Here is a 12,223-nt window from a genome sequence, read left to right as displayed (position 1 = left end):
ATAGAGCTCTAGAACTTTTCAAGAGAGTATCAGAACTCCAAAAAAAATGCCATATTTTTAAATATGGTGTACCAAGTTCACACGAGTGACGAAATGTCAGAGTAAAATGTAAACGGACTAGACATCCAGTTGGAAGTACCAGAATTCCGTTCAAGTTAGCTTTCTAGTTCAAGTTAGATTTCTAGTCAACTTGAAGACAGTTGCGAATTCTGCTTAATCAGAAACCTTGTTAGTTTGAAAGTTGCAAGTTCTGATTAATCGGAAATCCTGTTAACTTGAAAGTTGCAAATTTGGGTTAATTAAAAATCTTATTAATTTGAATAGAATCCTGACAAGTTCAACCAGAATATCTTGCTCGTTCATATTTCATCAGACATCAGGTCAATCTAATCAAACTTTTTTATTCCGTGTAATAATTTCGTTTGTGGCATTTTTTAAACAGTTATTTAAATAGACGTGTAATTTATAATTGATTCGTGGATTACATAAAAATTATGTTATTATTTTGTACACTGTTAAATATTGGAGGGTCAAATTTAAACCAATTTCTTGAATTAAATAATATTTAGTTATTTTTAACTATCATGTGTGTCAAAATGTACTATTTTAACACAAAACATGTGTTTAAAAAAACAACCGCATCTAATCAACCCATTTAAGACAATATTAAGTCATTGTTTACTTAAACAAAGGTTACATTAACGTACATATAATAAAAAATAAACTAAATTTTAGTCAAATTTAATACATTTCTTAAGTTAAAATATTTAACTCCATTACATTAGTTAAATTAACGACATATTTAGTAGGAGCAGTGGCAACTTATAGGAATGGTTAAAAATAACTCAAGTTAAGTATAATTTGGCACTACGGATTTAACATTGTAACTGGGACAAAATTAGTGCAATTTGAGATCGATGTATTCGAAATTTCCCAAACGAATGTCAAGATCTAATGGAAGTAATTCGCTTTTACAACTATTAATTAAATTTGCTTTCAATTGTCTATACATTCTGCGTACCTATATTGTCCTATTTTATTGAACTAAAAATCAAAGTATCCACTTTAACTAACGAAACATTGAAATATTAACCAATTAGCGCAGAATTAGCACGCCGTGATATCTCAAAATTACCTAATTATCATTTCGCCTCGTTACCCTCGTGATTTTCGATGAATTTACCGAAATGACTCAAATAACCAGACTAGTGTGTTTATTACGTCGTAATAACTGCGTTATAATGTCTGCAGAAATAAAGTCACGATAATAAGAGACTTACCTGGTCTGCTTTCCATGTTGCGAGCCGTGACCCATGACTCTCATCTCTTTGGACACGTTTCCATTCGCCGGGAAGCCCTTCCGCATCCCGGAAGTAGTTATGTTATCCTTGAAGGTGTCTCCCGGGACAATTAGATAGGTTCCGATATTATGGTCCTTTAGATACGCGTTCCTCTCACCCCCGCGGCCCTCCTCGACCTCGTAATATCCGCCCAGGCAGTCTAAGGTTTCTTTCGTGATGTGCACGCGTCTGCGAGATGTCATTAGCAGCCGTCTAATATCGGTATTGTTGGCACAACAACTTTGTCGTATATAGACGTCGAGAAGATTAATGTGAACAGCAAAATTACCTGCCAGTCTAATACGCGACGACGCGTACTCTGTTTCTTAATATCCAGAGTCGCGTTTCACAAGAATCATGGAAGATCTTGCGATTCGGAATAAACCGCATCGAAAATAGAGAAGCCATACCGCGTGTAATTTATCGCCATCGATCAAGGCAAGAACTTAAAGGGAACAACAAAGTCTATGTGTGTAGGGGGGAGGGGGCAGGACAAACCTCGAGCAAAATTGCCTGTACTCACCCGGGTATCCCTCCGCTCTCCATGTAATTGGCTAGGGTCACGTCGTTACTCCAAACATCGAATTGCCATTTCCTCAGTCCCAGAACCCCGCAGTGAACACGGCCCGTATGAATGCCTACTCTCATATTCACGTTTACGGCCATTACCTCGCGAACCAATCTACGGGGATACAGACACGAGGATTTATTGTTCCTCTTATCTACCCTATCTACCCCGGACGAAAGTACGGACAGACGAATGGATAACTGTCGCGGTGATTCGCGTCACGATCGAAACTTTTTTGCCGTCAAATGCGTTTGCAGAACATCACCAGTGGTAGTTCGGTGCTCGCTATCGAAAAACTTGGAGAGCGATTTCGCGCCGCTTTCACTATCGGTCAAGTGAAAGGGGAAAAAAGCAAGAGACTGTTTACGCGCTTCCCCGATTTTTTCGCGACGATGGAATCGCCGTGGTTCGGCCTCGTGTTCTCGCTCGCTCTTGCTTTTCTTCTCCCTTTCTTTTCCGCTTAACCGTGCTTGGCTTTCCGCGCGCGTTTACTCGCCGCTTTATCGCACGGATACTTAACACGAGATTAGAATTGGAATTTAAACACGCGCGCTCGTGAGGGATTTTATCCGAGTGCGGTGACCCGTGGACGCTCGAGGCTTTTCATGGCGACGCGTATCGACCTCAATCGCGAGCGCTTATACTACACGTTCTCTCCCTCTCTCTCTTTCTCTGAGGAAATCTCTCCTTTGACGACGAGACACGTTTTATGAAAGCACGAACTAAACGAAGAGGGGATATATCGCGAATATATATCCGTGTCGAAAGTTCTGCGGCTTTCCGTCGTCTCGCGCAGATGGACGAAAGCATCTTTATTGCACGGATTTTACTTTGACCTGCCTAGTTCATACTTCAGCGCGGTCTCTTTGCGATTTTATTCCCCCGGGCATTGCCCTCCTCGCGTCTCCTTTGTTTCACTTCGCACGGAGGACGGATGTTATGCGAATCTCGTTTCCGTTTTGACAAAATACGATACCGAAAGTTTCGGTACTTTCGTTATTTCGTTATTGCAGATGTCGGTCGTTCGAACGTAGCGATCGATCATACTCGATGGCTATCTGTTATTTTGTGTCGTTCTTAACAAGCGGCGCGACACAATAACGGCGTTATTCTACGACCATGCCGACAGTAACGAAGTTATCGCGTGAGAGGTAAGGAGCGCGTGCGAACTTACGTTATCGCGTCGATCATGTCCAGTCCCATCTCTACGCAACAGTAAGCGTGATCAGGCCGCGGATCCGGAAGTCCGGAAACACAATAATAGCAGTCTCCGAGGAGCTTTATCCTGAGGCAGTGGTGCTCAGCGGCTAGCCTGTCAAACCTGCGGGATATTTTTCGAGAATTTGACATAACGTTTTATTCGAGCGAAATAATACCGGAGAGATCCAACCGCCCTCAAGCTGTCACAATATATCTACGTCATGCAAACTACGAAGAGAGATAATTCCCGGAGAAGAGTCGTGTGTTTCTTTCCTTGGGGTTGAGTCAACTTTCGAATATGCAAGGCGAAAGACCCAATTATGGGCCTCAGTTATTGAAGCTCTAGAGAAATCTGATTTTTCTCACGAATAAAATTGCAGTTAAACTTCTTGTCTGTACTCTGTGGTTCCGAAAGAGATCTTTGCAGCTGAAATCGTGAACAAATGAAAGAAAAATTGGGTTTTTCTAGAATGTTAGTGACTAAAGAGCTTGTCAATGATTGAATGTTTTACTGTTTCTTAGGGGGTGAAATCCTACTTAAGAGTGAAAAGAGACAGTATTGTTTTTATTTGAAATAAACATCCCCGAAATCGCAAGAGTAACATAATTCTATATGAGCGAGAATTTCAGTCGATTAGAGTGAATATGTTCCTGTATAATGATGGAGTATATCAGATTCATTCTTTAATTTTGAATGAAAATATTCACTCGTCCATTCAGAGTAAAGAATTCACTTTGTGTGAGTGAAGAGTCACTCAGATTCGAGTGACTCGATGGTAACAGTGCAAACCCAAGTGTATTATTTTGGCTGGATCACTTCGCACATCTCTTACCGTTTTGAGTCGTGCCGTTTAACACGTTTCAAATATATAAAATTATAATTTACATGTCTTTTAAACGTGCATTAAATGACTTAAAACGGTGAGAGACGTATAAACAGAGCTTTAGCTAAATTGCACGTTTACGCATTTAAAAGTAACACATTTAAATTTTCAGTGCACTCTGCTTTCTGAAATTTCGTCCCAGGAAATTTTGCGAGCATCCTGCTTGTCGAATACTTAAGTTGACTTTGTAATAATGCAACGGAGAAATATCTACTATCTTTCTTATACAATATTTCACGTCTCTGAATTTGGTTTTCTTAGTTTTATACATAGAATCATAGAAAATATTTATACATAGAAAAATATTTATAATATTTTTGTCATATTAGACACATTTCATATTACACGCGTTTCGCCTTATGATTCTGTTTATAAAACCTAATCAATTCCCAATTTTATCATGTTGTTGATTTTGCTTTGTATACGTTGTATACGTTGTTCACGTTTTGTATCGACGTCCCGTCATTCGCTAATGCGAATGGGTTTACGCGGAGAGGTGGTAAATACGACAACCGCGTCGTGTTAATTCAAGACGACAGAGAGACGGCGCGTCAACAGAAGTAAAGGCACTGACAATCGGGTGATAATCGGTTTATTCAGATTAGTTATTCAGCAACGCGACGCTCTATGTGCGGCGCGTATTATGCGAAATTAATTCGGGGCGCCAGAAGGGCGATATTAATATTTCACGCGCGGCAAATCCGCGTAACATATAGCGCGCATTATATTAAACTAGTTTAGCACGATACACGCAAAATAACGCCCCCGATGGAGTTACGTATACCGCTACTGCAAGCTATGAACGCAGTAATTAGATTGCTCATTAACATATTATCACTAAGTCTTTGTACGATAAAAACCTGTCATGATTTTCGGGTGTTTATTATTAATATTGAAACCATACGCAACGTTCATCGCTTCTACAATATACAAACCACTGAATTACGTGTTTAGCCTGTTTATCCTCTATATAAAGAATATCCATAAATAATAAGTTCGTTAACCCCGATTCTCTCCTGCCCTCCTTTCCGTTCCCTCTCTTTCTCTCTCTTCCTCCCTCCCTCTTTCCCTTCCCCTTTATCTCTCTTTCGTTCTCTCTTGTTTAATAAAGCAGCAGGATTCCATAATATACGAGCTTTAACCATTTTCCAATAATATTGTAATCGGAGAAACACTGTTTCATATTCCACATGCGGAAATTATTTTGACATTATTTATACATTAAGCTTTCTTACTTCTTATCTTGTCTCGAACGGTTTTTTAAAGGGATACTTCCGCATTTTCCTTTTCTCCCCTTTTTTGTAGCAACGGAATCGTTGCATTCGTGGAAATTCTCAAAGTGATATATCGGTCGTATCGATATGAAAGCAGACATCGTCGTAAGAAGTGAAATCCGCCTTGATGACTTTTTAGCAAATCCCTCTTAGTAGTAGGATAAGTAGGATCTATTGACCCGAAGAGTCAGTACGAAGAGAGAGACAGACCGAGAGAGAGAGAGAGAGAGAGAGAGAGAGAGAGAGAGAGATGCAAATCTGAAGCTACTGTGAAGCCCTCCGCGTCTTTACGAACGCGTTCGAGGAAGACGAGGTAAGGTAAAAATATTAATACCCGAACCTAATCATGGACCTTCTTGTTATTCTGGTCCTTAAAATATTTAAAAACTATCAACATAAAAAAAATATGTATTTTCAATATGTGTATATATATTTTATGTTAGAAGTTTAGATATTCATATTTAAGGATCAAATATAGAGCAAAATTAATCGCTCTCATGAAAGATAAAAAAATGTTTTCTCATTTAAAAAATATTTTTTATATGCCAACTTAAACTACTCGGCGTTATTTGAGCCTCTTACATTTAGAATATCGAAACTTAAATTATCACTTATAAAGTGTCAGAGGGATGAAATCAAGATGAGAAGATGGAATTTCCAGGTTTCTCATGTAGTCCATATTTTTTACAGTCCTAGAAAGTAACTATGCAAAATTTGGTGCAGATCAAATAAAGGGTCTAAAGGCAAATAGAAGAAACATGTAGACAGATATTCTATTATATATATTTTTTTATAAATAAATATATATATACTTTTATAATTTTTTTTTTTTCTTTATATTTTTGTCCCAGTTCAAAAAGCTCGGAGGATATACGAGACATGGAGAGTTCAATATGAACGTATATAACTGATATTATTAACCAAGATAAGGGATTGTTTGAATATTAATTGAGTATACGAGTTCCATATGTTTACCGCACATTGACAGAACACGATCTAATAGTAATGTAAATGCGATTTGATATTAATTAATGCGGCTGTAATTTAATATCACACATACTAATTGACTATTCCAGTGTTTCGCGAGAACTTTGATTTGCGTTTATCAGTTTCCAAACACTGCGAATATCCAGATACTTGAGCGGTCGGATTAACGTTGGAACGGTGTCAAGATATCGTTCTTTTAGAAATCTATTCGGGAGAGCGAGTCTTATTTTCGCGCGACTTCAAAAATACTATGAATCTTGCACAGAGTTCACGACCTGCAATCCAGATTTAGCTTACATAGAAACGACTGAATCAAAGAAGTCTTCACGACGACGTTACGTAATTCAATTTAGAGATTACAATAACAGAAGACTTCGCGAAGCGCGGACGTGTATCGAGGCCAAAGTGATGTTCGGCGAAACACGACTCGATCCGTCTGCGATACCTCAAAGGGGATTTGCGCCGAATATAAAGAGGATTTCATAAATCGGAAACAAGAATGTATTTACCAGAAACGTTGCGCGGATTTGCGCGGTGGAATGCGCCCGAGAACACAGGGTGGAGAAAGAGCGGAAAGAAATTGACGATCGAGTCGAACAACTGGAAATGCCCGCGCGATCGGGACACGACGACCCGCTGAACGTTCTCCTGGATGTCGTCGGATAGTTCACCAAATGAGGGTAAATATCGATATATTAGTGACAAAATAAGCGGGTGAATCTCTCGCGGTATGTCCCTGCGTGTTGATCTTATGTTTTAAATTCGTTATTAATACGTTCACTGCACTGACAAAGAAACCCATACAAGTATCCGCCTCTGATTATTATGAATTTATAATATGTTGTATTTTAGATCAAAATAACAGATACATTTTTTATTATATGTGCCCTTTCGCAAGTTTAGGGGATGAATACCTCCTAAAATTTTGAAGAAAATCGGTTTTTTCATTCGAAGAGAATATAATGAAAACTATAAGAGATAGACAAAATATTTTTAATAAAAGTTGAATGGTTTGAAGAGTACTTTACAGAAATTATTTGAAAAAAATTTTTTTTGTTAATATTTTCCCCACCACTTCTTCTTATTATAATTATTAAAATCATTTCTGTAAAGTACTCTTCAAACCATTCAACTTTTATTAAAAATATTTTGTCTATCTCTTATAGTTTTCATTATATTCCGAATGAAAAAAACCGATTTTCTTCGAAGGGGTATTTTATCACTAAACTTGCGAATGGCACATATAATAAAAAACATATCTGTTATTTTGATCTAAAGTACAACATATTACAAGTTCATGAAATTCGGAGGCGGACATTTGTGCGAATTTTCTTGTGAGAAGAAAAAGTTAGATCAACAAAATTGGCGATCATCCACATTCAAAGGAATATTGTATCCATTGAGAAAATCGCGCGTTAGTGCAACAATAAATTGCATTAATATGATTACTAGCTAAATCACAGTTATTGGATCAATTGATATAACTCTTATCACATCAACTAAATAATTCAATCAATCGATTAAACTTTTGCTTGAACAAATCTTCGTTCAAACAGGGTCTTATTGAACTCAATAATTTTTTTCTCAATGTATCAACGTCATATCTGTGTGACGCAAAGATCTCTCACTAGAGATTAGCATGACACGTGTGCGACGGTAAACATTTTTTTTCCTATGTCCATTATTATTACAAGTCCGTTTTACGCAATTACGTAAACAGAAAGTACGAGCTGTGGAAACAGTCCTTTAAATAAATTGTAGTAGCGAACGTGTTAAGGGGATGTCAGAGAATGAACGACGAATACCAGAAATGTCAATAACGTAGGCGAAAATATTATTTCTTGTATATATAAATCTTATATAAATGTGTGCTGCTTTATTTTATTATATTTTTAGTAGAAGATCTCAGCATGCATACATCGAAATCTTTCTGCAAACTTTTCGTGTATTTTCGAGCTTCTAAATTTAGTTATAAAAGTACAGCAATGTGTTCTTTAAAATGTATTTTCTCTTATATGTACAAGCTACAGAACTTTTGTATCAGGCAAATATTTACGTTAACTGACAGCTCGAGATGTCAATTTCGGAATTTCATATCGCCTTCGTCACATGCTCAGCAATGCTCTCCAATTCATTTTCGCACGTACTTTCAATATGCAAATGCATCTGTAATTCTGCTCAATCAATATACGACATAAACTTTATAGAAATTAGTATTTTGTCGGTAAAGCTTTCTGGTACGACATCCCCTTAATTCTCGGTGACAAAGTTGTACTAAATTCGCCGAGCTTCTTACCGTGCAAAAAGTTCGTTGAGCAATCTGACGAGTTCTTCGGCAGTGCATTGATCGGAGAGCGAGGTGAATCCGCAAATGTCGGCGAATAGAATGCTGAAACAATCGTGAAGCAATCGTGTGAGTCAGTTATTTTGCAGCTAGAATTCTCACGAATAAAAATGCGATAGATTCGAAGAGAGAAATACACTTAAAAAGGATCTTCTAATTATTTTGTCCGAAAGCCACTAAAGGTTAGGCGGTGACGTTGGCTCGAGCATGTGGGGGAGAAAACCGATGACGAAAAATTAATGGAAACTCGTTAAAGTTAAATGACATTTGCTCCTTGCGAAAATTCACCGGTTAAGTTAAATTGACCTGGGCTTGGTGAGATGCCAGATATGGAAGTTCCGATGTTACGTCTCAACCCATTTCAAGTGAATCTAGAATTCCCTCTGTGAAACCGCGTGTATTTACGTCGGATCTACGGCAGTGTGACAAATTGCCAAGTTTCAAATTATCAGGTATGAGTGTATAATTAAGCGATCGCACGTGTCACCGTGTACACACGACGCACGATGATATTACTCATAATAATTGCAACAGCAGGACGCTGCGACAATGGCGCAAATCCTAACAAACCGTATCAACTGCGCCGCGCCGAACATTTTGAAAGGACTCCGTGCTCCAAAACATGTGGATTGTAGGATGATACGAAAAATTCACATAGCACGATAGAAATGATAAGAGTTTAGAGATCTAACTTGAGCGGTGAAGAACGTGCACTGAGAAAAAATGTTTGATATTTGCAATTATAATCGCATAGGGAAATAATCACTATAAATTATGATCGAGGAAGCTATTTTTTAATCAAATTCTACTAACAATGTTAGTGATAATAATCTTATATTTATATTATTATTATTAATTTTACAGCAAAAAATACAGTTGAGAAATAACATAAAAATTAACTATAATTTTAGATTGATTAACCATTTTTTCTCTCAGTGTATCATGCAAAAATAGTCGCGAAAATTCCCCTGCAGACTAGAAGAAAAACGTAACCAGGTCTCATTTGCAAAACGTCGAAAGAGCATTTTTGAAGTGACACTTCTTTCTAAGACATAAGGGTCTCCGTCTTAAGGACCTCAGGCGGCTGCCAGCGTCGCACACCATCGATGTACCTGACGTACCTGACGTTCTCGTGTCTCTGAATATAAATCTTGTGGAACATCGTGTCCTTCGGCTTTCCGGCGATGTCGGCTTTCATTTCCATGGCGACGTGTCTCGGCAGCACGCTAAGCAGCAGTCTCTCCTGCAAAATGTACACAATTAGTATAATTAGCAAGTAGTGGAGCAAGTAGAATCGCGGAGCACTCGTTTTAGGCATCATTCCGAACGACCCCGGAGTTCCCCCAAACGATTCACATCGCTTCCTTAAAGTAAATCAGTAAAAATATTTCTGATCGAGTCAGCAGAAGGAGTATTTCATCGGTAATCAGTGAATATTTTCAATGAAAACACTGCCGCTTTACTGCTCCATCGTATATCTCACTGCACGGAAAAAATGCGTAGTAAAAATTACTATAAAGTTTTGAACCAAGCAATAGATCGACACATTTCTGCAAAAATTTATTATCCTTTTGTTTCATATTTTGCTATTTATATATTCCAGGAATTTAAATTTACTTTATGTTCCTCAACAAGACAAATTTTTATTAACAGTTTATTCCTATGTACTATATACTATACTGAAAGAAAAACATCTAAAAATAAAAAATATTTATTTGCGGTAGATAGTGTAAGATAACATATTTACTTATGCTAACATGAAAATATATATCTCCTTTAAAACCTTAGCTTTTCATAAAAACAATTGTTCTATTCAACATAAGAGAATTTGGATTTAAGAAAATATGTTATTAGTACTCAGCAAATAATTTTTTCTTTCTTTTACACACACACACAAAGTGTAGAAACGTGGCAAAACTGAAAAGAATTTATGTGAAAAAGAAAAAGAACTGTGGTTTTGAGCAGTAATTTGGAGCATCAGATTTTGATAGCTTCTATGCGATAGTACAGTCTGCGTTTGCAAACTGCACCAACAATGGCAATAGTCGCTGTTATTAACTGATCCTTTAGTGAGAATTTACCGACTGCAACGCTGTACTTACAGCTGAATCATCAGCTACAAGTATAGCATTTCAATGGAGAGTACGCTGCTTGTACTTTAAAGAGCACGGACGTGTGCTCTCGTCGTTCTCATCCTACGGAGAATTCAGCGAAGACCATAATGGATGGACCGGTATCAGGGACAGGCGACTAATATACAGTCATAAGAGGCAAGGCATTACTGAAACGACCACAGGAAGATTGTTGCGCGCGTACGAAGCTCTCTCGATACGCGCACACGGTTTGAGCTTCGATCTTGAATTCGGTCGCAAATTCGCGGAGAGCAATAACAGCCGTCACGAGACTCTTGTCGGAAGTTCTCTCGCGAGAGAACTTGTCGATCGGAACCGCATCGCTCTGCTCTGCGAAGCGGAAAAAGCGAGCTTTCCGATAGCCAGTAATCTTCGCTATTCTGCGAGCATCGTATATGTATGCCGAAGTGCTACATAGTCTCGGTCGTACATACACTAACAACAAGCGCTTCTCTGCCTTTCGCCTAGCGAGCTCTGCTCGTCAACATCGTGGGAACTTCTCAAGTGGTAAGGAAGCCGACAGTGCGTTCGACAGCTTTACGTCAATGGTCGATACGCGCGGCTGGTTGTTGCACGTTTATAGAATCTACATCGCGCGACATGCAAGCTCGCGTCACGTCACGATTTTAAAATGAGAAGGAAGTATAAAAGAGAGCGAGAGGAAAACAAGTTGACCGCGCGCGCTTCTACACCGCATATGCCCGGGTGTTTAACGATTTTCCCGCACGGAGAAAATATTGCGCTGGAGATCGCGTTAAGATTATATTTCGCTTCATACAATGTTTTCTTGTAAAACTGGATTCTATGCTGACGCATTGTGGTATAAATTACTGTAAAAATACTAGTAAATTCGATTATCTGTCCGAGTATATACGATATCAAGAACATTACAGTGATTTTGTGCACCGGAAGAATTTTATAGTAAAAATATTACTATAGGATTTTGTAGCCGAGAAATAAATCGATGTAAGAAAAATCGATTTCCTGCAATAATTCACTATTCTTTTATTTTTTTCATATGTGCTATTTATATTTTCGAACACAAAGTTCCTTTATTTTGGCTATTAAAATATTTGCTATGTTTCTAGCCAAATGATTTTAGCGAAATTTACTATATTCCTCAACCTTATTGAGTGTCTACATCTGAACTACTAGAAACATAACAAAATTGAAAAAAGAATTTATATGGAAAAGAATATTATCTCCATATATACGGAGAGAAGAAATGTCTAAAGGTACTGTGATTATTCAATAGGTACTGTGATAAAATATTTATTCACGGACAACTAAAAATATTAATTGCAGGAGCAAATTTTCTTGCTTCCATAGCAAAGTTATTTAATTGTGATAGCTAAAAAAATGCTAATATATATATATATATATATATATATATATAAATTGTGTAATTTCACAATATGCAGAAATTATAATCGCAATTGTTATATATTTGTTTAAAACGTATGTCACGCACGTTTGAAATTTTCCTGTGAAGAA

The 12,223-nt window shown here is 37.6% G+C and overlaps 2 protein-coding genes across 6 annotated transcripts in view; one reads left to right on the top strand and one right to left on the bottom strand.

Moving 5' to 3' along the window:
* LOC116842314 overlaps positions 1-12,223 on the top strand; it is a 187,908-nt gene that overhangs the window by 67,874 nt on the left and 107,811 nt on the right. The window lies entirely within an intron of this gene.
* LOC116842311 (adenylate cyclase type 5) overlaps positions 1-12,223 on the bottom strand; it is an 81,811-nt gene that overhangs the window by 19,794 nt on the left and 49,794 nt on the right. For all 4 annotated transcript variants that reach the window (XM_032811322.1, XM_032811323.1, XM_032811326.1 and 1 more), the window contains 5 exons: positions 9,719-9,840; positions 8,550-8,642; positions 3,083-3,229; positions 1,864-2,022; positions 1,281-1,529 (listed from right to left, as the gene is read on the bottom strand). In XM_032811322.1, the coding sequence (XP_032667213.1) occupies positions 1,281-1,529; positions 1,864-2,022; positions 3,083-3,229; positions 8,550-8,642; positions 9,719-9,840 (770 nt within the window). The remainder of the gene's footprint in view (positions 1-1,280; positions 1,530-1,863; positions 2,023-3,082; positions 3,230-8,549; positions 8,643-9,718; positions 9,841-12,223) is intronic.

The sequence above is a fragment of the Odontomachus brunneus genome, unplaced genomic scaffold, assembly GCF_010583005.1.
Source record: "Odontomachus brunneus isolate Ranch 3 - 2012 unplaced genomic scaffold, Obru_v1 Obru_scaffold_024, whole genome shotgun sequence".
Classification (NCBI taxonomy): domain Eukaryota; kingdom Metazoa; phylum Arthropoda; class Insecta; order Hymenoptera; family Formicidae; genus Odontomachus; species Odontomachus brunneus.
Note: the sequence above shows the minus strand (reverse complement) of the source record. Positions and strands in the feature narration are given on the sequence as shown.